Genomic DNA, 25,640 nt, shown 5'->3' with positions numbered 1-25,640 from the left:
GCTGTGCCTTCTTAAAGCCCTGTGAACTGAAGCCAGACAACATAAACTTAAGAAAACAATGGCAACCTATTTACATATATAAGCCACTTTGATACTTGCCTACTGATGTATGGACATCAGAGTAATGTGGCCTAGATTGATTTTCCAGGATTGTTCTTTTAGTTTTTCTCCTTTCCTCCCACTGTTTTCTCTTCACAGGACATGAGACTACACAACCTCCTAAAAACGAGCTTTCCTAATGACTCGGGACTACCTGTCTAGGAATACAACATCCTAGCCATGAGAGATCAGATGAAACCTGAGACCAGAGACTCACTTTATTCTAAAATGCCTTCTCTAAAAGATTTTAAAAAGGGGAGAAAATGTGAATGGAGACTATATTGGGCCCCTGGAAATTACTAGGCCAAAGGGAAAAGTCAAGTTGGAACTGCTTAGGACAAACGTGCCTTCCATTCTATTCAAAGTCGCACCTCTGCTTGCTGAGATAAATTCATATCCGATTGCCTTGTTTGGAGAGGGTAATCAGAAACTCAAAATAATACAACCATTTGTCTCTCATCTGTTACGTGGAAGCCCCCTCTCCTTGCTGCAAGTTATCCTGCTTTTGCTTTGAGTTGTTCTGCCTTTCTGGGCTGAATCAATGCTCTTTACGTTGATTGAGGTCTCATGTCTCCCTAAAATATATAAAACCAAGCTGTGCTCCGACCATCTTGGGCACATATTGTCTAGGAGCTCCTGAAGCTGTGTCATGGACACCTGTCCTCAACTTTGGCACAATAAAATTTCTAAAATGACTGAGACCTGTCTCAAATTTTGGGGGCTCCTGAAAGCCACATGGTCTAAGCTGTCTTAAACTGTGGAAGCCCACCTCTTACATCAGTGTGACCTAGAAGTGAGAGATGGATTGAAAGGAGATAATTTTGGAGCTTTGACTGCCCTTCTGGATATTGCATGGAGCCTATAGGTATTTCATTTTGGTCAATTTCTCCCCTTTGGAGTAAGTATATTTACCCAACCCCTGTACCACCATTTTATCTAGGAAGTAACTAACTTGCTTTTGATTTTATAGGCTCATAGGCAAAAGGGACTTGCCTTGTCTCAGATGCGACTTTGGACTTTTGAGTTAATGCTGAAATGAGTTAAGACTTTGGGGGACTGTTGGGAAGGCATGATTGGTTTTGAAATGTAAGAACATGAGATTTGGGAGGGGCCAGGGGTGAAATGATATGGTTTGGCTATGTCCTCACCCAAATCTCATCTTGAATTATAACTCCCATAATTCCCACATGTCATGGGAGGGACCAAGTGGGAGATAACTGAATCACAGGGGTGGGGCTTTCCCATGCTGTTCTAGTGACAGTGAATAAGTTTCATGAGATCTGGTGGTTTTAAAGTGGGTGTTCCCTTGCACTCACTCTTTTGCCTGCCGCCATGAAAGATGTGCCTTTGCATCCCCTTTGTCTTCTGCTGTGATTGTGAGGCCTCCCTAGCCATGCAGAACTGTGAGTTCATTAAACCTTTTTCCTTGACAAATTACCCAGTCTTGGCTATATCTTTATTAGCAGTGTGAGAACAGACAAATACAGGTATTTGTTGTGGTCATTGCTTGTTTTTACCTGTCCTTCTTGGGGAGGCTTTCCAAGTATTCAAAGGGACTTGGGTGTTGTGATTTCTGTATTTGGTAACTGCAGCTGTATCTGCATTAGGAGGCACTCCATGCCCAATAATACTGTGGTTTGTGCAGACTCAGAGGTACCACCTTGGTGGGCTTGGATGAGAGCCAGAATAATTCTCTGTATTAGCAGGCAGAGACTCTTGTTCTCTTCCTTTACTTTCTCCCAAAAAGATGGAGTCCCTCTCTCTATGCTGAGCTGCATAGAGCTGGGGAAGGGGGTGACATAAGCACCCCTGTGGCCACCACCATCCCTGGGACTGGGTGAGACCTGAAGGCAGCACAGCACTGAATTTAATCCAAGGCCCACTAACCACTATGTGGCTACCACTTATGTTTGCTCAATGCCTAGGGTTCTACAATCAGCAAGTGGCAGTGCTAGCAAGGCTTGTGATCTTCCCTTTAGGGCAGCAAGTTCTCTCCATCCCTGGGCAGGTCCAGAGGTGCTGCCTGGCAACCAGGGCCTGGAGTCAGATACCTTAGGAATCTACTGATGCTCTATTCTACTGTGACTGAGCTGGCACTCAAGCCACAAGACAAACCTTTCACTCTTCTCTCCCTTTTCCACAAGAGTCCCTTCCCATGGCCACCACTGCCACAGACCAATGGGGAGTACTGCCAGGCTACTGACAACGTCCACTGAAGGCCCAAGCACTCTTCAGTCAGCTTGTGGTAAATGCTTTCAGGCCTGGGACTTACCCTTCAGGGCAGTGGGCTCCCCTTTGCCCCAGGACAGGTCCAGAAATACCATCTGTGAGTAAAGGCCTGGAATCAGAAACCCTAAGCCCCCACCTTGTGCTCTACCCCACTATGGCCAATGTGTTACCTAAGCTGCAAGACAAAGTCCTCTTTACACTTCCCTCTGTTGTTGTTTTTTTTTTTTTCAAGCAGAAGGAGTCTTTCTCCATAGCTACAACAGCTGTGAATGTGCTGGGTCTCACCTGAAGCCAGCAAGTCTCAGAGACTCACCCAAGGCCTACGACATGTACTACCTGGAAACCACTGCTGATTATTCAGGGACCAAGGGCCCCTTACTCAGCAAGTGATGAATCCTCCCAAGACTGGGTCCTTCCCTTCAAGATAGTGTGTTCCCTTCTGGCCCAGAGTATGCCCAGAAATGTTGCCTGGGAACTAGGCTGTAGAATGACTGGTTCAGGACACTGCCCAGTGCCCTATTCTACTGTGGCTGAACTGGTTTCTGAGTTGCAAGATAAAGTTCTCTTTACTTGTCCCTCTCCTCATTTTGAGTGGAAGAAAAGTCTCTTTCTGAGCTTCAAGTTGTGTGGCCTGAGCCTGGGGGGAGAGGTGGTGTAGGCACCCCCTTGGCTATCCCGGCTGATGTCTCACTAGATCGTGTCCCCCAAGTCCACTGGCTCCAAGTGCAGCACAGCACTAGAACTCACCTAGGAGCTGCAGTCCTTGTGGCCTAGACTGCCTCTCGAAGTTATTTGGAGCCCAAGTCACCTTAGTCTGCAGCGGTGAGGCTTGCAGGAACTCAATTTCTGGCCACTGGAAGGGATGACTCCCCTCTGGCTAGGGCTCATCTGAATGTTCTCTCTGTGGGTGTCAGCTGATTTCTACCTAGTATTTCTTTCCACGTGACAGGGCAACACTGAGTTCAAACGCAAAGTCCCACAATTACTGTGCTCTCCCTTCCCCAAGGACACAGATTCTCTGCCAGGTTGGGGAAGGGGTGGTGTTGGCTATGCAAGACTGTCTGACACTTTCCAGTGCCTCTTTCAGTAATAAGTTAAACCAGGTACTATGATTGCTCACCTGATTCTTTGGCTTCTTATGAAGGTGGTTTTTGTGTAGATAGCTGTTAGATTTGGTGCTCCTATGGGGAAGATGATTGCTGGAGACTTCTTTCACCATCTTGCTTTGCCCCCATCCAAAAAATTAATTTTTAAAAAGGTTCTGAAAAAAGATATGCATTATAAACCCTAAAGTAAAATAAGACAGAAATCACACAATTATACAAACTAATAAGCCCAGAAAGGAAATACAGTGAAATTTTAGAACACATTCAGTCAATTCAAAAGACAGCAGAAAAAGAAAAAGGGGAACAAAGAACAGATAAAGCAATAAGAAGGTGGCAAATATAAACCAACCACATCAATAAATGCATATCCATTGCATGAAACATAAATGGTCTAAACTGGGAAGTTGGGAAGAAGAAAATGTAAGTTGTCCAAACGGAGAGTCTTCAAATCTTTTCTTAAAGGGGCCAACAGTAAATATTTTAAGCTCACAGGCCATAAAGTCTCTGTTGCAACTATATAACTTTATAATTTAAGTATAAAAGCATAGACAATATATAAATAAAGATGTGGCTGTATTTTAATAGAACATTAGTTACAAAAACATGCAGCCCAGGAGGCTGTAGTTTACTAATCCCTGGTCTAAATATCTCAATTAAAAGGCAGAAGTTGTTAGAAAAGGTATTAAAAAAGAGAGAGAGAGAGAGAGAGAGAGAAAAAACCCCATGAAGCTTAACTATATGCTTCCTACAAAGAAAACCACTTTACCATGACACCCATAGATTTACAGTAAGAAGGAAAAAGATAAACTACACTAATGGGAATCAAAAGAAAGCTGGAGTGCCTATGTTAGTATTTCCCAAATTATATTCTAGAGTACAAATTGGGGGATGAAGAGGCAGAGATGGCAAGAGTGAAGATAGAAATGAAATAGAAAATATAAAGGAAGAGAACAGCTCCATCTTCCACCAAGGAGATGAGCTTGCCAACCTCACATTGCCTTGCCAGACTCCTAAGGACAAGAGAGACCAAAAGACAAAGACAGAAAAGGACTTGCTGAGTCTCCTCCTATATGGATGTCTTTAGCCCTTATCATCACAGTAGAAAGGTCAGAGGGAGCCAAAAAGCATGGGGGGAATCCTAGGTATTCTCTGAGAGGCAAGAAAGAGCAGTGCTAAAAGCGTGAGCTCTGGTGTCGGACTGCCTGAATTGGAATCCCAACTACACCACTTACAAGCTGAGTGACAGTGGGTGAGCTTCTTAGTTTTTCAATCTGGAAAACTGATTTTAGAAAGACTCTGCCTTCCAGGCTTCCCATGAGAACTGCATGAGTTAACGCACGTGAAGCATTTAGTATACTGCCTGGCACACAGTAAGCACTCAATAATGTGGACTATGATGAGGGCACTGATGTTGCCACCACCATAGTATTTCTTTTCTTGGTTCTTTGGAGAGAAAGTTACATGAAAACTATTGTAGCCTATGTGTGCAGCTATCTCTAAGTTGGCACAGTGGCTCCCATCTTCTAGCAATGGCCAAAAAACATTCGTAACCGAAAGTACCATTTAGGTAGCACGAATATCCCAGGCGTTGGCAAACTATGACCTTCAGGTTAGATCTGGCCTACCACTCCTTTTTGTATGGTCTGCAAACTAAAAATGGTTTTTACATGTGTAAATCGTTTTTAAAAGTCAGATGCATGTCAAAAGTTTGAGAACAAAGGAAAGAGTCAAAAGGAAAACATTTTGTGAAATGTAAAAATTATATAAAATTCTAATTTCAGTGTCCATAAAGTTTTATTGGAATAGAGCCATACTCATTTATTTGCATATTGTAGTTTTCAACTACAACAGCAGAGTTGAGTAGTTGCAACAGTGACCATGTACCCCACAAAGCTTAAAATATTTGCTATCAGGTCTTCTACAGAAAAAGTTTTGCCAACAAACTTGATTTAACTCAGCTCTGAATTGTCCCTTTATTTCCAAACGCCCACAAAGTCTACAACAACTGCAACTTGGAAGTGGGCAAAATGGACATTTTATCCCATATGTCAGAGCCCCAGTCTGTCCCTGTGCATGTTCTAACCTGAGCATAGCAGGTCTTCTTTTGTTGGGAGTTTAACCTTTGGAGGTTGGTAATTCTGATCTCTATGTCCAGAGTCTGATCCGGAGCTTTTTCTCCCCTTCTGTAGCAGACGAGAACCTCTTTGTAAGCTGGAAGTGTAAGAAGCTGGTTAAGAGACCCCTGGCTTTCTCACTCAGCTGTCTTTTGGTGATTAGTCACGCTCAGCTTTTTATCTGTTTCAAGTGGGTCTATCAAGCTTAGCAGTAGCCACCGGATTGTATTATCCTTTCAGTCCCTATTTCTCCCATAATCTCAAACATCTGATACATCACATCAGCTAATACCTTCCTTTCTACCACTATACCATGCCAGTTGATCACCAGTGAAAGTTTTAGCAATTAGACCAATTCCTTGCTATCTGTGCTTCATGTATTACCATCCTGGGCTCCTCACTGAAGGAAGGGTGCTGAGAGATCCAGCCTGGAAGCCCCATATCAGTGGCTTCTTTCTGGGACCATACTTGGTTAGGATTGCCAGATTTAGCAAATATTAATACAAGACTCCCAGTTAAATTTGAATTTTAAATAAACAAATACTTTTTAGTATTTTTCATGCAATATCTGGGACATATTTTTACTATAATTTTTCTGTCAATTTGAAATTAAAATGTCACTGAACATCCTGTATTTTATGTGGCAATTCTACAACAGGTTGGGTTCCCTGGGAAGCAAACTCTGAGATGAAGTTTAGCCAGCAGGATGTCATTAAGAAGATCCCTTAGGATCAAAATCTGTGGAAGGGAGGTGCCAGAAGCAGGAAGGACAGAGAAAGTCAATCTGCAATAAAGGCTCAGTGACAGACTTGGCTGAACCATGGGGTACTCTGGCACTAGAATTGCCTTTTAGAGTAATAACAAGGTAAGTGGGATGTCCAGACCTTTACACTCTCACACTGATCAGTCATTGGATGATGAGGTGTGTCCATGGGCAAAGTGGCTCCTTGCAGCTCTGGCCATTTCCATAGAGGCTGACAGCACTTCCAGCACCAAAAGTGAAATGTCTTTTCTAAAGTGGAATCCAAGTTGTGAGTGCATCAGAGTCCACTGCATTTGTAGAGAGGATTTAAACATCATGTAAAGAGAAGGGGTGATATCTAAGGACTTTTCCAGTTGGGCATGATTGGGTGAAATCATGTGTGCAGGTTGCCCAGAAGACATCATGGCATAGAGACCATGAGCACCAAGTGGCAGCTACTTTGATGTTTCTAAAGCATCTACAAGTAACAAGTAGTGCTGGACTTGGGCATGTGTATCTGCTCCAGAAGGTGAGGCTGGGCATTCCTAAGTGATGGAACTTCTCTGCAAGACGAGGCTGGGTTCAGCATATTTCTCAAGATACAGCTTTTTAAAAAGGAGTGCCATAAAAAGTGTTCAAAGTTAATTATTTCCGCTTTCCAGTTATAAGAACCAAATCCTATCTTTGGAAGCAGAAGGATGAGGTGGAAAACAGAGTCAGGAACCGTGTTTCCTCTTGACTCTGGCACTTAGGCTGCATGTATGGTGAGTTAGTCATGCATCTTCTCTGGTCTCACTTTCCTAGACTTTAAAATGAGAGGGGGATCGAGTGTTCTGAAGGGTCCCAACCAGTATTGACCTTTTATCCTGCAGTTGTGGATGTGGCCTCTAGGCAAGCAGCTTGGGACACTGACAGTGCCACATTGCTAGACACAAGAATCTGATTTTAGAAGTAGTTTAAACCACTTCTTTATTAAAACTTAACTCAGTTGTTGAGTTTGATTGCAGCAGAGTGTCTGGAGGAAACTGTAGTGGGACCGAAAGACCAATCTGATCCTTATTTAAAATCTTTACAGTGAATAGATATAAGATTAGATATCTTAAAATCACAGGCACGGTCTTAAAATCACACCCTTAAAGGGGCGAGACTATTATTTTCTCCTTGGACTTTTCTTTTTGCTTTGTAATATTTCAATCACAAAAGTCCAGTAACAGGCATCTCTAGGGAAGGTTATAAAGAAGCTCTCTAGGTCAAGGTAACACATACTCGAACTATTTTTTCATTATTTGGGGACAGTTTTATGTAAATTCATTATATAACTAAGGGACCATTTTTTTGGCATTGTGACAGTGTTACCTGATCTACCAGGTCCTTGCTCTCAGCCCATGGAAACTATTCACATGGTGTCCCTATTTCTGAAGCCCTAGATAAGGCCATAAGAACAACAGGGTCACTCTGGTTCCCTGCAGGGAGGAACAATAAAAGTAACAATTATGATTTGTCAAGAATTGTATAATTATCCGAGCAGTTCACATAGAAAAGTAAAGGGAAGTAAATACTATTATCCATGTATTATGGATGAAACACAGGCTCCGAGGGATTAAGAGACTTGCTCAAATTCACACAAATCCAGTTTTAAATTTTTGTTCTTTTCATCTTTAGCCTCAAGTATTATGTCCTCAGTTGCCTTCCCCAAGCTGATGAATTGGCAAATCTTTCTTGCATTTATGTCTATGTATTACCCAGTTCTAGTACTAGATTTCCATTGTTTGTGTTTTCTTATAGAGAAAAGACAGTCCATATCAACAATTTTTCAGTACTGTATTCAGAATGAGCTAGCAAACTGAGAGCTTCCACCAAGGAGCCACCAGTATAATTCTACCACAATATTGTTTTAGATTGTTTTTTCTTTTAAATGTTGCATATAAATTAACAAGAGGTAAAAACAACAACACACTTGTTTCAACATGTGATTGTGCTCAGCAATGATTGTTTTATTTGGCTTGTTAAATTACAACCAAAAATACATTCATCATTATTATTTGTTGTTCAGAATCTGTGCAGTTAGAAATTATGGCTCTTAATACTGTGACACTTCAAGCCCACAGCATCTGGATGTAAATGAAAAGCCCTATCACTCATGTCTCCTTCACTTGACATCAGATGATCATAGCCAAAATGTAGTCTGTGTGACTGGGAGATGACACCTGACTCATCAAGAATTGTACTGTTTCATTTGACTTTTCACCTTGTGACAGTTAAGAGGCCTAAGATCAGGACTCCTCATCTTAAAACTTCCACCCCAGAATATTTTCTGCCATAGCACCTGTGCCTAATGATAACTTGAAACCAGAACCACCTGCTTGGCTTCAAAAGGCCACCTTATCAGTTGAAAGAAAATGCTTTGATGTAGAGTCTGGCCTAGCTTTGAGGTTGGGAGGGATGGCTTTATTTACTTTCCAGTGGGAAGCTATCTACTTTGGATGAAAGAAGAATTAGAGAAGTATCTGGTTTGATTCTGACATCAGAAGTGCAGATATTTGGAAAGTGCTTTTGAGCAACTTTGATTATAAGTGAGAGGGTAAACTCCTAAAACAGTATCTTGACTTAAAAACATTAGATCGTACACTCTATTTTAGCAGTGAGCCTAAAACTTTTTAAAAAAAATCAAATAATGTTTACAAGAATAAAATCTCAATTCTTTTCACTTTTAAAGACAATCAGATAAGATGACCCAGTGCCACTAACACTGATCAAACTCAGTTTTCCTTACATTAGCATTACTCTGCCATAGCAAGAAAAGAGAGAACAAGTCCCAGTATAAGCTTCTCCAACAGTGAGCATATGATTCCTTACTCACAAGTAAGGGAGCCAAGATAGCTCAGATATCAAGATTAAGGTTTCTAAAGCATTTTTCTAAAAGGAACATGTGCTAATGAATAACCTCTTTTGATTGCTACCATATGTACAATGAGTATTGTATATATTACCATTACTATGAAACTAGATTCCTATCCTGGTCTCCTGTGTTCAGCAACAGCAATATATATATTTAAATACCTTAAAACACCAGCATTCATTAGACATATCAATCTTGAACATGAGACTCTTTGTTAGAGAACGTGAATCTGAAAAGAGTATTTTTTAAAAGCTAGGGTGATGTGGCACAACCATTCTAATGAAAAGGTAGGGGGAGAAGTTTCAAATACCCATCATATTGAGAACACAACCAACAAGTCACGAACAGCTGCCTAGGGGCTTTCAGGGGAGCAGGGAGATTTGATTATTTAAATCTGTACATCTCCTAAGTTTTATTTACTTATATTTTACTTTTTAGAGACAGGGTCTCTCTAGGCTTGTCTCAAGCTCCTGGCCTCAAGCGATCCTCCCACTTCTACCTCCTGAGTAGCTGGGATTACAGTTATGTGCCACCAGGCCTGGCTTATCCCAAGTTTTAAAATACTGCTGTGAATAATGTATTGAACTAGGGCCACTGAGAATGAATTTAATCCCAGAGAAAAAGTTTCAAAACACACACAAATTGGGGCAAGTTGCTGAAAACTCTCTACATGAGATTTGCTCTGGTTCCCCTTACTGGCTACAGAGCCCCAGGAACTTTTCCACCTTCTTCCCTATTCTCAATGGCCCATCCAGGACATAGTGTTGGGCTGAAAGATGTTTAAAGAAGTGAGCTGGCAGAAAATATGCATATTTAAGAGCATTTAGGAACAAGTTCAACTGGATTCTCTCCTTTTATCCAAGGAGACTAGATCACATCCTCTAAAGCTATGTTAGAGAAAGAACAGCCCCTAACTGGCCTTTATGGAGGACACTTCATCTTACACCCTTCCCCTCTACCCAAAGGCACGTCACATTCTATGTGGCTTCTTAGTCTAGAACAAACCAAAACAGGGCCTGGTTCTGATTTTTTCCAGAATCAGGCTCACTTTGTCTTTATCAGGAGTCAGCAGCCTTTTTCCATAGAGGGCTAGTCAGCCAATATTTGAGGCACTGTGGGGCCACACACGCTCTGTTGCAATGACAGAGTAAAAGCAGTCACAGGCCGTACTGCATAAACAAATGAGTGTGGCTGTTCTCAGTAAAACTGTATTTACAAAAACAGGCAGTGGACTGACTCTGGCCCAGTTCTACACAATAACCGCAAGGCGCCTCTCTTCTGAACACTGCAAAGTGCTTCCCCTGGTTCCAGCCAGATGAGTGTCTACTTACATAGCATTTAGGACTTTGATAGTGGATCCACAGAGGAAGTATAAGAAGTCAGAGTGACCTGAGGATTCGGTGTTCATGGTCCACGCTACAAATCAACATGATCAGAAATTGGGGGGAACCTGCAAGGTTGTGATTCAGTTTTATTAAGAAACCTGGGCCAGGCACAGTGGCTTATGCCTGTAATCCCAGCAGTGGCAGGCCAAGGCAGGAGGCTCCCTTGAGCCCCAGGAGTTCAAGACCAGCCTGTGAAACATAGCAAGACTCTATTTAAAAAAAAGAAAACAACAACAACAAAAAATATCTTATTAAACAAAAAAAAACCTGAGCATGTAGCTGTCCCTGGCTTTTGCTAATCTCAGAGCTGCCCAATCGGCAGCTGAGGGTAATGATTATTCTGTGATGGCAGGTGCAGATGCAAAGAAAAGCAATAAATTATGGATAGTGTGATACTTTAGATGTCTTAAAGAGTCAACGTATTTTTTCAAAGAACCAGATATAAGTCAGCACTGAGGGATTCACTACTCAAGCCACTGGACTTATCAATTTAAAGTTAAATTTGGTCAGCATGTGGCTAAAAAAAACTAAACAACAAGAGCAGATACATAAAAGTTGTAAGGATAGCAGCAGCCAAGAATCACCAAATTTCCTACAGGTAAAGAAATCTTACCAATCATCTTAGCCAGCTGATTCAGATTACTAACGGGGAAACTAAGGCCCAAGGAGAAGGAGGTAAGTTGCCAAGCCAATTGTGTAGACATCACCAAATCTCAGCCTTTTCAACTCGCAATCTGTTGCACTTTCACTAAGGGGGGCTCACTGACCGCATAAACACTTATGTACAAGTTTATGTTCCAAATATCTGGCTGCCCTTAAAAAGACAAGTTTCCTACTGGCAGACAACTGGTCCCATAAAACACCTGAAATTTGCTGAAGGGAGCAGAATGCAGTACCTCAATGATTTAAGGTAGTTGATGAAAACTGCACAGGATAAAGCATTAAATGGCCATCTTCCCATGAATATAAATACTTCTCTCTCATGTTGTATGCTAACATGGCAAGAACGGACTGGGAAGTTCTCAAATCAAAGTTTGCATTGATCTGTTTCCCTCCTAACAAATCAAAGGCAAATGTGACTCTCATATCTTTGGTGTCTGTGACATAGAGGATTCCTCGGGCAATGAAGGCATTGCCGGCCTTGGATTTGGGGTACGTGGTATTGATGTGCTGCACCACTGAGAATGTCCTCTCATCCAGCTGTGCTACAAGAATGCTTGAGCCGTCCACACTTGATGCATAGATAATCCAAAGGCCCTTTTCATCTACAGCTAGATTGAAGTAAGTCTTGGAATTTGCAAAAAGGTATTTTCGATCAAAATACAAAGCATTTTCAAGCTTCAGAGTTTGGGATGTTTTCTTGCCAAATTCATATCTGAAATATGCAAACAAAAAAAAAGGAGACGTGAGTCACTGTTTCTGTGGACGGAGGTGGTTTATTAGGTTCCTCTATTAAACTGAGTCAGTGGGTCTGGGGTAAGGGCTGGGGTTTTGCATTTTTTACAAGCTCCCAGGTAATGCCTGTTCTGCTGGTCCTTAGACAACGCTGTGAGCAGCAAGGGCATAAGAGATGATGATGGGCGGTGCTAGCAGAGGCAACAGGGAGACAGCGGTGTGGTGTTCAAGAAAATACTCCCCACAGCCAGAATGAATTCGCATCTGAGTGACCACTTACTAGCCATGTGACCCCATATAATTACTTTACCTCACTAATGCTCAGATGATTGCTGACCTCCTGAAATGCCCCCTCAAAGATTCTTAGAGCTGCACGGGGGCCGTAAAAGGATGTAGTCCAATCTTCTCATTTTATAAGCAAAAAATGAGAAGTGACTGGCCCATGAATACAAGTAAGAGGCGGAGGCGGAGGTTGAACTTGGGGTTTCTAAGTGTGGGAGTTATTCCTTTACTCCTTGCTGAAATTTAAAAAAAAAAAAAAAAAGAGTTTTCACAACCTGCTAAAAAGAAAGTCACCAGCTGAGAAGGGCTATTGCAAAGTCATGACTGTGAAGACCATTTTCTTGTCAAGTAAGTGGCTGGACACCTTAAGCTATGGCATGAAATCTCATGCCCTTAGCTCCTAGAGGCTGTCTGATTGGACAGATTCCAACTCTAGGCTGTATCATAAAAGTGAATTATAATTCAAAAGGTACCTAACTCCAGGAATGAAAGTTCGGGAACATTAGGCTAAAAGAAAACACCAGAGGGTGCCATTGAGCAGCAGAAGGAACACGAAATGTGCGAGTCTGGGGATGTGCATTTGATCCTAACAGACTTGAAGTCTATTAAGAAACCGTGAAGAAACTAGAGGGGAGTGAGGCTTGGAAGGTCCCTGCCCATCTTAGTTCACAGGAATTCTCCTTCCTCTGAATACCTGGGGTTCAGTGCTGCCATTTGTCCCTGTCTGGTCCTGGTACCTCAGAGCTGCATTCCTTGGTGAGGCCCATCTCTCCCGGCAATAGCAGGGTCGAATTCAGCTCTGCCTCACCATCAGGTCCAGGCTCATGGCCTGGCATACAGCAGTACACGCCTCCTAACCACTGCATCCAAACTTAGGCTTCTTTGAAGACACAACTCGTTAAAGAGGCCTATTCTCCCTGTGGGGCTTATCTGCCACAGAACTCCCCCTGACCCTACCTGTGTGGCAATAGCCCTATATAACATGGCAGCAGGGAACCACAAGATTCAATGAGAAGCATCGGAGGAAAGAGTGTGTCTTGAGAGCAAGGACTGCTGAGCATTTGTCTTTTTCTGCTAGCACAAGACTGCCCAAAAGGGGCAGCCAGGGAGGTGTAGAGATGATGGGGGTGTCACAGAGAGGGGAGTGAGAGGCAAAGGAGGCAATGCTTCCTGCCACGGCTGATGCCAATGTCCGGTGTGTCTGTGGATGGAGGTGGTTTATTAGGCTTCTCTATTAAACTGAGTTAGCGGGTCTGGGGTAAGTGTTGTGTTTAGTGATGTGTCTGATCAAATTGCACATTATACTGGGAAACTTGCCCTATTCTAACCTTAGCATTCAAATGCCAAAGGTTGTTAAAGCTGGACCCCACTAAGGGTAGGAGAAGGATGAGGGAAAGAGAAAGGAACATCTTCCCTCATCTTGTTTGGAATGAGTAGGACTGTGGCATTCATAATACTGGGTTTACTGTTTCAGACAGGGAAAGAGCTATAAGGACTCAGAGTCTCTAGTCCATCTTTTTAGTTGAGGACAGGGAGACACAGGAAGTGCTGTCTCTTGTCCAAGGTCATAGAGGAGGCAGAAGAGCTGGAGTCAGAAACCAGGTGTCCTGGCTTTCAGTTCATTCCTCTCTTGATTTGCCCAAGATGACCTGCTTCTGCCTCAAAAGGCCAGAGCTTGATTTCCTCTTCTTGAACCATAAAGAGAGAACTTCAGCAATTCTTGTGGGGAAGGCTCCGCGGCTGCCCTGGCAGTGACTACCCAGGTGACCCTCCTCCCTTCCCCGTGGGAGAGCAGAGGGGGGTCTGGGAGGACTCCATCAGGATGACACATAGATCTGAAGGCAGAGACGCCTGACTTGGGGTTCAGTCCCCAGGCTTCGACGATCTCAGCTGTGACATGAAATTCCTCATGTCCAAAGTTTCCAAAACAAAACTTGATCAGGTAGAAGCAGCACATTCCAGCTGAGAGAGCTCTGTTTCTGCTGCTTCTCTCTCAGAGGACAAGGAAGCTGTGACCATCACCCCACTCCAGGTCTACTTCTCCCTGGCTCTGACCTTCCCTGGGGTGTCCAGACCAGCAACAAATGCAGACCCCAGGCCGGGGCTGGGCCACAGGGCTCACTAATGTATCCTGTGATTCATTCATCAATAAGCCCTGATTGACCTCTGTGTCAGCCCTAGGGACACAAAGATGATGAAAATGCAGTCCCTACCCCTAACTGCTCACAAAAGCACCACAGCGCAGGTTCTGCCTGAGAGGCATGAGAAGGTGCCATGGTCCAGAGTGACTCACCTCACTATGGTGCTGGAACCCCCTTTGTGGTAGTAGAGAGAGTTGTTGTGAACAGTGTGTCCACAGCCATGGAAATAATACGGGAGGTGGATGAAGGTGTAACTGCCATTCAGAAGAGAGAGCTGGTCCTTGAATTCCTTTACCATGATGCCTGTAGGAGGGAAGCCAGAAAGAGGCTGTTACTTGCTTCCAGTGATCACAGCTTGGGAGGGAGTTCTTGGGAGGAATTTCAGAGGAAGGGAAGTTGAGAGTGAAATGTTCCCTAAGGTCCCATGTCCAATGTGAAGAGTCTAAGACTCCCAAACTCAAAGTCCAATTCTCCATATGGATTTCTGAAATGTCCTTCAAATGTGGTAGGCATCAAATTGGCCTTGTTCCTCCTGGGAGAACTGTATATCACCCTCTCCCTCCCTGCCCCCTCACTCTATACTGTTTATCAAACTCTTCTTTTTTTCTTTTTCTTTTCTTTTTTGAGACAGCGTAGTGGCTATGTCACCCAGGCTGGAGTGCAGTAGTGTGATCTCAGCTCACTGCAATCTCCACCTCCTGGGTTCAAGCAATTCTTCTCCCTCAGACTCCCAAGTAGCTGAGACTAGCGGCATGGGCCAACATGCCTGGCTAATTTTTGTATTTTTAGTAGAGACGGGGTTTTACCTGCTGGCCAGGCCGGTCTTAAACTTCCAACCTCACGGATCCACCCACCTTGGCCTCCCAAAGTGCTGAGATTATAGGTGTGAGCCAACACACCCAGCCTCGTCAAACTCTTTATGAGAATGGCATAGGCCATCACTAGGTATGGCAAATGCTTGGTACTTGGGCGGTCACCTCTTGCCTCCTCCCACCTCTTCCTGCACTGTGCAGCAGCCAGTGCTAATATACAGTATTACTCTTCCTTTTTGAGTCCCCAAATTCTGGTATTCTGGGCAGTTACTACTAGCTGTCCAGTTGAATAACTGGCCTTGATGAAATAAAGAAGTGATTTCTTCTCAGCTCTTTCTCCAACCAGTGAGCATGGCCAGACCCCTTCTTTAATGAGGCCAGTGTTCCTACCACCAGCAATTCCTGACCACATCTCTTTGGGACAGTACAACAAGGGTCCTGCTCAGATGCAGTGTAACTGCAAGGTGAAACTTCACCTTCTTCCTGGGCTCTGCGTCCAACAGGTAGCTGGGAAAGATGGCCAAAAGTACTCTTCTGGGAGGGGGGCAAACTTAGAGAAAGATGGACGGTGCACAAGGATTTGTCTGACAAGTTTTTCACATTATGGTCTGGAGGTTTATGAGGCCTGCAGTCATAGTGCTGTTTGTTTCCTTCTGGATGCTTGGCCTAAAACAGGCTATATGTGGGTTACCCTTGTCATGCCCCTGTGACCTGAACTTCAAAGCTTGCCACCAGCATGTTCAAAGGAAGCAAGTTTTCTGCCCACTCATCGGTCTTTCTAAAATAAAGAAACATTTATTACACCAACTGCCAGGGATTCTAGACACACGCAAATGGAATACGCCTGAAGGTAGGCAACAGATGAAAAATCCAGTTGCCACACAGATATAGGTCACTGGCTGAGTGCAAGTACCTGAAAAATGCTCCGTCACCCAAATCCGGTCATCACTCTTGTTAGCAGACTCTCTTATCCAAGTCCCAAATGTCTCTGTCACTTTCAATACTTGCACTGGGTTTCCAATGGAAGTAATCATGGATTCTGCCAAAGAGAAAAGAATGTCACCAGTCAATTATGACTTGAAGGCACTCCGTTCCTAAATTTCAAGACAGGAGGCTTTGTTTCTGTACCTGCTTGTGGGGAATGTTCACTGGCTTTCTCATCAGCTTTTCCAACCAAGGTATCATCATTTGGTATGGCACAGGTCTCACCTAAAATGACAACAATAATCATCAGAGCAAATGCGGTTGGCACAGTGAGACTTGCTGGACTTTATAGCTGCTGCTCTCCTCTACCCCATCTCAGATTCTTGTCTCATAAGCATCCCTTGCAATAGGTCACCAGATTCCTTGGTTACTTGCTTTCAAGCAACTCTAAGCCACAGCCTTCCAAATTGTCCCCCCTGCTTGTTGGGTTCCCGAGAAGCTTTCCGCTTTCCACGAGCGCAGTTGCTAAGATAATACGATCCCAAAAGGATGCCAGTAAAAGCGACAAAGTGACCTGAGCCAGCCTGTTCAAGGCCTCAGCAATTTGGGGAAATGAGAGGCTTGTGGCTGCCTTCCTGGCCTGTCTGGCAGGTGGTGTCACTATTATGATTGCATTGTTCTGGAAGGATTCTCACTTTCAGGGAAGGTGGTGGAAGCTGTGAAGCAGCAGCCCCAGAGAATGGGGTGGCCCACTTTATGCAGCATCTTCCTGGGAGAGGCATTGGAGGGAAAACACAGATTTAGAGGAAGAAGTAATCTAGATTCCATCCAGCCCAGAGACACGGGAGTCCCCTCAGGACCATTTCCCCACTGTCTCTGAGGGCCTAGAGAAACACTGGTCCTTGACAAGGGCCTGGTTCAGGTTGGCTTGAGGCTGCAGCTGAGCTGTGATTCATCCTCCTTAATGAATGGGCTGAATTCAGACCTTTGGTGAAGACATGCCTTAGGGTGGCAGCAAGGCAGAGGGAGGAAGATGAACGTGGCCATGGACTGGACGGCAGGCCCACACAAATCCTTAGGGGTTCAAATCACCTTGTAATTGCTTGACAGAAAGGGTAATCTAAAGGGCTCCTTTATCAGTAAAATAAGGGGGCCCAACCCTCCATGATCTCTAAGCTTCCATCTAGCTGGACAAGCCTGTGCTTCCCCAAAGTCCTCTGTCATCTGATCAGAGTGGTCTAGGGGATCTGCTACTACTTCTCGTGGGCAATCTGCTGCCCCCAGGGTTTCAACGGGGCTTTCCATTTAGGGAACTACAGGTATTAAAGACATGGATTTGGAGCAGGAGAGAGGGCTAAATTCAGATGCAAATGCCTGGCAATCAAAGACCCATTTCTAGGAGGCAGAGTGGAAGATAAGATAATGCCTCTCATTTAAAGCCACTTTCATGGCTCTGGGTCCAGCCCCTGCCGACCCAGCCCCCGGGTAGATCACGCCAAACCCAGGAGATGCTTCTCCAGACAAGGGCTGTCACTGGCTGGCACAGCCTGTGGCAAATTAGAATTCTGCAAAAGCTTGGATCAGAGCCCTCTTCTCTCAGGGGAGGTCCCACTCAGCTCATTCTTCAAGGGAAGCTAAGCTAATGTCTGGGGAGGAACTGCAGGGCAGCCCAGCAGAGGAGCAGCTCTGCGCTGGTCTCACATTGCAGAATTAGAATCAGCCTCCACTGAGTCAGGTAGGGGGATGGTGCCATCTTCAAAAGCACAGATTCGCCCACTTTACGACAGCTAACTGCGTGCACCCAAATGTCTTCCAGAAAGAACAGTGCACCAAAGAGAGCTCAAGACTGTTTAGGAAAATAGCAGCAATGGCCACAGCAAGGCTGAGAAATTCCAGTGAGGAGCCTCCTTACGAGTGCCATAGAGGAGATGGCTGCTGGTGGCCCTCCTCGTGGATTCAGTAAAGTGACAGATCCTAGGTCACTCCTTTTGGGAAGAAGTCCTTGCATCACCCTAGAAGTATTTTCTATTAATATAATCCAGTTAGCTTTCAGCCCTGTGGCCTCTGTGCCACAGACTGACTAAAGAACAAATCCTCTTGGTCCAGCCGAGGTTAAGTGTTCCTTGCTCTTGGTTGGCTTGACCTTGGGTCAGGTCTCACAGTGTGAATTTCTATCCAAATGGCAGATGCCCTGAGAGCTGGGTTTGAATCCTAGCTCTTCCACTTACTCCTGGACAAGTTCCTTAGCTCTCTGGAAGCTAAGGAATAGGATAGTATCAGTTTTACTATCTGAGAGTTAAATGCAATAATGATTCCAATATCATAGGATTGCTGTGAGAATTAAACAAGCACATAGCCCCGTGCCTGGCTCATTGCAGCACCATTGTCTCTATTTGTGAGGACTTAACCAACCCAAACTTCTCCTTCATCTCCTGAGCATCAGTCAAGCTTCTCACTTCCCAAGAGTGCAAAAAAGTTAGCAGCTCAGCTTTCCAGACTGTTTCTGGGGGAAGGGATGATCTGCTCATCTGAGCCCCTGACCTATCCTCTGGTAAGTGAAGGAAGCAGGATGAGGGAAGGGGAATGGGAAACCTAATTCTAAAACTGTCCCTGGTCCTTAGCCTAGGGGCGGACTACAAAGAGACCTCCTATGAGAAGGCTGCAAGAAGGGGACTCTTATTTTGTACAATACCCTCCTCCCTCTATTAAAACAAATCTGGTCACAGAGCCTGGGGTGCAGACCAAGAGTTTGGGATAATAGACAGAAGTGGCGGGTCCTGTGGGGGAGGGGTGGTGACCTGGGCACTGGCCGTTGAACATGTTTGGCTGCCGAGGGCCTTTGGCTCTTCTGCTTCCAGGGGGCCCTGGAGGACCTGGAGGGCCTGGGGGCCCAGGAGGACCGGGTGGGCCTTGGTCACCCTTGGCACCTGGAGAGAGAGAGAGAAAGGGAGAGAAGGAGGGAGAAGAGAGAAGGGGAGAGAGGGACAAAGAAGGGGAGGGAGAGAAAGGAAGGGAGGAAGGGGGAAGGGAGGGGAAGATGGATGGAGGGTGGAGAAAGGAGGAAGGGAGGAAGGGAAGAGGGAGATTGATTAAGGAGCTCTAACTATGAGTAGAGAGGACTAACGAGCGCCTCCCTGGAGCCTCACTGAGCTACCCCTCCTGGAGGTAACTTCTGCTAGCACTTGTCTTTGCCACATTCAGGAACAGCCTGTAGTAGGTGCTGAGCACCAACTGGGTAGCAGAGACTGTGCTGAGAGTTTCACAGTCTCCCCGTCATTCTTCCCAACCACCCTGTGAGGTCACAATGTTATCTCCTTAGGAAACTGAGTCTTGGAGAAGTGAAGTGACCTGCCCAGGGCTACAGCTGAAGACAGCAGAAGCACAGCTTGAGGTGTGTGTCTCTCTGCAAAGCTCATCCTGTTTCTCTTGGCCAGTGCCTGTGTATCTCAACCCTGACTGCCTGTTGGAATCACCTAAAAAGTGTTCATGAAATTTTAATGCTTGGGTCCCATCTTGGACCAATCAAATCCAAATGTCTGTGGGGAGGTTGGTCAGCTGTATCATCTGAAGCATCTTCATCTGCAGACAGGTATGAGAAGCACTGCTCTGTGTGGTTGAAGAAATTAGGAGTCCTATAGGTTCCAGTTCTGCTCAGCTTCGTGATCTTGGGCAGAGAACTTAACCATTCTGAGCCCCTAAATTTCTTCATCTCCACATTGAGTCTCACAATTCCTGCCCTGCCCTGTGGGAATCAGGGAGGCCACTGCTGTGAGTGCTTTGACAGCTGTAATCCCTACACACTTGCAGGCAGCCACTCCTCTAACTTCAGGTGGCCAGTGTGGATGAAGCCCCCAGCAAGGCTGTTGGTTCTGGAGCTTTTGCAAAGACGGCACTGGCTGTGGTGTTCAGCCCTTTGGTTCTCCCCTCCTGTCCTGAGCTGAGACTGGTCAGCTAAGGTCTCTTTAGCTGCCTCCTCACAGCCAGACCAAATAAGCCTTTTCAGTCTCTCTACAGCAGGCAAGTGGAGCCACAGAAGCCAGAAGCAGGGATCTGCAGGCAGAGCAGACATGCCCCAGCCTCTTACGCCCTCTCCACTCTCCTCCATGCTCTATTCGCCTTCCTCCTGTGCCCTCTCTGCTCTCCTCCATGCCCTCTCCACTCTCTTCCAGGGGACACCCTCTGCCGTGACCTGGCCTTTTCAATTGGGGTTTGCAAAGAATGGTGCTTTTCGGAAGGGTTTGTCATCATCCCTCAGTTGGTGGTCAGCAGCATGGGGGAACGTGGTACTCTGGATGTGTAGATTTCCTGTGTAGCTGAAGTGTAACATAATCTTATATTTTTCAAATATATTTATGTATATTACTCTGTCAAAACCCCTCTTAAATTTTACATGTTTTGCATAGCAACATCCCCTGTTCATGAAACAAAATGTACTAAACTCAGTTCGATGTTTCCTTGGTGCTTTGGCGTAAGCAGAGTGGCTGGCAAACAACAGGCACTCAGTCAAGTCTGAGTGGATGGATAGATGGTTGGATGGGCAACTGATTCCAGGTCATCATTCTGAACATCTAGTATCCTCCTAGCTTCCTGAGGACAGATGTTATGTCTTACTCATCTCCAGCTACTAGCTAAGTCTCTGATTCAGAAATAATGTTCTCTGGCATTTGGTAAATCTTTATTGACTACATAGTTATATTTATATAGTTATATTTTTATCATATAGGTGATCTCCAAAGTACTGTGCTTCTAAAATTCTTCTGCCTCCTGCTCCTCCATGAGAGTCAGCTGTCACCTGCTCTTTCCCCTGTGCTACTGTCTTTCTGGCTTGCTGCCCCCTACCCTCTTCTCCCACAAACACCAACTCTCTGCTTTTATCCTGGGTTGGAAAAGCAGCCACTGTATTTGTAGGGGAAATGCCCCTGATGACAGTAACCGAAGTACATCCTTAGAATGACTCTGTATGGCAGATGCATCTGAATGTGTGCTCAGAGCTGGGGAATCTGGGAGTTGCCAAATCAGAGCTTCATTCCTTGTTTTGAGGAACATCTGAGCCCCTGACCCATCCCATGGAACGGGGGCCATGCAGGCAATTGAGGCCCTGAGTTTTGGGTTAAGTGAAGGTTGCTAGGTGGAGGTGGTTAAGGGGAGGGTGCTGATGTAGTATGAATGTCCCGCTCAAATCTCATGTTCCCCAGTGTTGGAGGTGGGGCCTGTGGGAAGTCTTTGGATCATGGGGGCAGATCCCTCATGAATGGCTTTGTCCCCTTGGTAATAAGTGAGTTCTTGAGAGACTTGGTCATTTAAGTGTGTGGCACTTCACATTCCACTCTCACTCTCTCTTGCTCCTGCTCTTGCCATTGATGTGCCTGCTTCCCCTTCACCTTCTGCCATGATTATAAGTTTCCTGAGGCCTCTCCAGAAGCTGAGCAGATGCCAGCATCATGCTTCTTGTACAGCCTGCAGAACTATGAGCCAATTAAACCTCTTTTTTTTTTTGAGACGGAGTTTCACTCTTGTTACCCAGGCTGGAGTGCAATGGTGCGATCTCAGCTCACCGCAACCTCCGCCTCCTGGGTTCAGGCAATTCTCCTGCCTCAGCCTCCTGAGTAGCTGGGATTACAGGCACGCGCCACCATGCCCAGCTAATTTTTTGTATCTTTAGTAGAGACGGGGTTTCACCATTTTGACCAGGATGGTCTCGATCTCTTGACCTCGTGATCCATCCGCCTCGGCCTCCCTCTTTTTTTTTTTTTATAAATTACCCAGTCTCAGGTATTTATAGCATAGCAATGTGAGAACAGACTAGTACAGGTGTTAAGTGAAAATGCCAAGTAAATTGCATGCTGTTTGCAGGTGACTGTGGTTTTCCTGCTCAGCCCACTGCCCCTGGGATGCAGTTAACTCATCCAGTCCACTGCCCCGGGCTGTTTGTGTCCTAAGGTGGTTCTCCTGTCCACCCTATTACCCACTGGACTCTTTCCCCTGTACCAAGCCCCCAGTAAAGCCCCATGTAGTAGTTGCTGGCCCCGGGTCTCTTCTTTGGATTCTTGAGTCTGTTGCTATCCTTACTGAGGTTGACCAGGGCTTGGCACAACAATATTTTGCCCCAGTCCTATGTGAAAAGGTCATTAGGATCAGGGCCTGAGGATGGCTCGACCTCGACAGCAAATGCTTGTGCTTCCGGTCAGTTGTCCTCTGAGGTATCGTAAGTTGCTTGCTTACTTGTCTTGTTCTGGAGTGTGCTGAATTTTAATAGATACTTAGAAAAGAAACTTCCTTCATTCCGTTGAAGTCAACCTGGCTTTTAGACCCAATTACTTGAACCACTTATGCTTAGATCCCAGATCTGGTCTTGCCCACATGGAGTAACATGCTCAGGTTTCTTCTCCTTGAAAGCATAGAACTCCAAAACATACTGCAAAACAGATGGCCTCATAAGGCCATAAACGAGAGAAGACACAGGAGCCGCCCTTGTATTTGAAACCAGGTGGTTCTCTGGGCACACATGCCCTCAGAGAGCCAGAGCGCGCCCCTCTTACCTGCCAGGAGCACATCGTTGGACACATCTCCTTTGTCCCCCTTTTCTCCCTTCTGCCCTGGTGGGCCCTCATTTCCCTGCAGGCCCAGTTCACCAGGGTCTCCCTTTTCTCCCCTTTCCCCTGGATTTCCTGCAGCTCCAGGTATCCCTGACCAAAAAAACAAAAGACATATTAGTCTATTGTGCAAGAAGTTCAGCATACCACTTTATTGTACTTTGTGCTTTTCAGGGAAGCAGATACACCAAATGCACAGCTTTTCATAAGCATTTTAGAGCAGCAGTGTGGCCATATGTTCATTAAAGAACAGCATTTCCGGGTGGCTCTGCTGGATTATTTATTTATTATTTTTTGAGATGAAGTCTGGCTCTGTTGCCTAGGCTGGAGTGCAGTAGCATGAGCTCAGCTCACTGCAACCTCTGCCTTCTGGGTTCAGGTTATTCTCCTGCCTCAGCCTCCTGAGTAGCTGGGATTATAGGTGTGAGCCACCACACTCACCTAATTTTTATATTTTTAGTAGAGACAGGGTTTCCCCATGTTGGCCAGGCTGGTCTTGAACTCCTGACCTCAAGTGATCGGCCCACCTTGGCCTCCCAAAGTGCTGGGATTATAGGCATGAGCCACCACACCTGGCCTGCTGGATTATTTTCAGAGAAATTTGGCTGAGCCAACAGATCGAAGAGAGGAGTGAACGGCAAGAGGGGTGGCAACAGCAACACTGGAAAGAAGGTCAGGAAGGCCTAATGAGAAGTCTGCAAGCATGATGCTCAGAGGGGTGTGTCCACTGCCATAATAGTGGGTGTTAAATACATTAGTTTATTCCTCACAACGTATTGGAGTGGTAGTCTGGGCAGTCATCCTTACTCTCATTTTATAGGTGTTGAAACTAAGCCTACAGTGGTTATAACAGATGCTGCGAAATCAGAGCAGCAAAGCAAATCTCTAATGCCCTTTTCTGTGACATTCCAATGATCACAATAGCAAAACAGCTAAAGTTTGCTTTAAGACAACCATTAGTAAGGATGCTAACAAAAGGTAGTGGGTGAAATTTCTGCCTCTGTTCACAGAGAGCTATGACTACAGGAACTGCTGTCCTCCGCACACTGCTAGCAACCAGTCAAGCTCTAAGTTACAGCTTGTGTCAGCCTCGGACCTGGGCAGTGAAAGCACCCCCTTGGATTGTCCCAGTTCACTGCTGGGAGGTAGTTCCCAGTGGTACAGGAAGGAGGACCTCAAATAGCCTATCAATCTCACTAAGTCGAAGAGCCAAAAATCAGAGTTTTGGGAGATGGAGGTGGCTAGAATTTTCAAGATAGAAGAGCAGAGAGGAGACAGCTGTGTGAAAGAGCCCTGCTGATCTGCAGAGGGCTCTCTTGAACCTGTGACTGAGGGATGACTGGCACCTGTGAGGGAATTCCAGAGGGCTGGGAAAGGAATTCACAGACCATTCACTATACAATTTTTGGGGCTCACATAGCAAATAGTTCTCATTCCCACTGCCAACATGGAGAAATCTCAAAACACTGAAATAACAGGTAGAGTCCTTGAAAAAGTCTAGTTGTAGTAGTGAGGCTAAATTAGCCCCAGCTTAAAGGATGCTATGGACCCATCATTACAAAGCTTCAAAACAAGTTTCTAAAGGACAAAACTTATCTGCAAATGATTTAACTTCTTGACTCTATGCTTGCCAAGAGTCCAAAATTCGAATCATTCAGTTCATGTAATTCAGTGTATTAGCAATTTAAGCAAGAAAAATTATATGGTCATCTCAAGGATATAGAAAAGGCATTTGATACAATTTAGCACCCATTCTTAATTTGTCAACAAACTATAAACAGAACTTCCTCAGTCTGCGAAAGGGCATCTACAAAAAACCTACAGCTAGTGTCATCCTTAATGGTGAAAGACCATGTTTTCTCCCTAAGATCAGAAACGAGGGTATCTAATCTCATCACTTTTATTTAACATCCTACTGAAGGTCCTAGCCAGAGCAATAATGCAAGGAAAAATAACTAAAAGGTGGATAGATTGGAAAGGATGGATGAAGACTCTCTTTATTTGCAGATGTCATGAGTGCTTACATAGAAAAACTCAAGGAATCTATAAAAAGGCTACTAGAACTCTTAATTATACAGTTTTACAGGGTCCCTGAGACGGGAAGTTAATGACCTAATATTGTACAAAGCTATTGCCAGATATGGATCAATTAACACGATATTCTACCTCAGGAAATATGTGCTCATTTTAACAACAGCTCCTTGGAGATATTGCTCAACAGAGGTATTGCCCAAGTGGCAGAGATTTCAGTGATGGGGAGGTTAGCAAGTCATAAAACCCTTCAGTTTATACCCAAATGCCCTGCACTACCATCAGATTAATTATTCCCTAAAACGGCAGTCCCCAGCCTTTTTGGCACCAGGGGCTAATTTTGTGAGGACAATTTTTCCATAGACCAGGATGTGGAGAGAGACAGTTTTGGGATGATTCTGATGCATTACATTTATTGTGAGCTTTATTTCTGTTACTACACTGTAATATATAACAAAATAATTATACAACTCACCATAATGTAGAATCAGTGGGAGCCCTGAGTTTGTTTTCATGCAACAAGACAGTCCCATCTGGGGCTGATGGGAGACAGTGACAGATCATCAGGCCTTAGATTCTCAATAGGGCTTGCACTCCTATGAGAATCTAATGCCACGGCTGATCTGACAGGAGGTGGAGCTCAGGGGTAATGTGAGCACTAGACGGGAGGTGGAGCTCAGGGGTAATGTGAGCACTAGACGGGAGGTGGAGCTCAGGGGTAATGTGAGCACTAGACGGGAGGTGGAGCTCAGGGGTAATGCGAGCACTGTCTAGTGGCTGTAAATACAGATGAAGCTTCACTCAGTTGTCCGCTGCTCACCTTCTGCTGTACACCCGGTTCCTAACAGGTCATGGAGCGATATGGGTCTGGGGGTTGGGGACCCCTAC

The 25,640-nt window shown here is 45.0% G+C and overlaps 1 protein-coding gene across 1 annotated transcript in view; it reads right to left on the bottom strand.

The window, feature by feature from the left end:
* Positions 1-8,263: 8,263 nt before the first annotated feature.
* Positions 8,264-25,640, bottom strand: part of GLDN (gliomedin) — a 60,280-nt gene continuing 42,903 nt past the window's right edge. Inside the window, exons 5-10 of the mRNA XM_002753484.6 lie at positions 22,668-22,814; positions 18,927-19,055; positions 16,333-16,413; positions 16,118-16,243; positions 14,545-14,695; positions 8,264-11,949 (exon numbers count right to left, since the gene is read on the bottom strand). Of these exons, the coding sequence (XP_002753530.1) occupies positions 11,472-11,949; positions 14,545-14,695; positions 16,118-16,243; positions 16,333-16,413; positions 18,927-19,055; positions 22,668-22,814 (1,112 nt within the window). The 3' untranslated portion in view covers positions 8,264-11,471. The remainder of the gene's footprint in view (positions 11,950-14,544; positions 14,696-16,117; positions 16,244-16,332; positions 16,414-18,926; positions 19,056-22,667; positions 22,815-25,640) is intronic.

The sequence above is a fragment of the Callithrix jacchus genome, chromosome 8 (assembly GCF_049354715.1).
Source record: "Callithrix jacchus isolate 240 chromosome 8, calJac240_pri, whole genome shotgun sequence".
In the NCBI taxonomy this organism is placed as follows: domain Eukaryota; kingdom Metazoa; phylum Chordata; class Mammalia; order Primates; family Cebidae; genus Callithrix; species Callithrix jacchus.
Note: the sequence above shows the minus strand (reverse complement) of the source record. Positions and strands in the feature narration are given on the sequence as shown.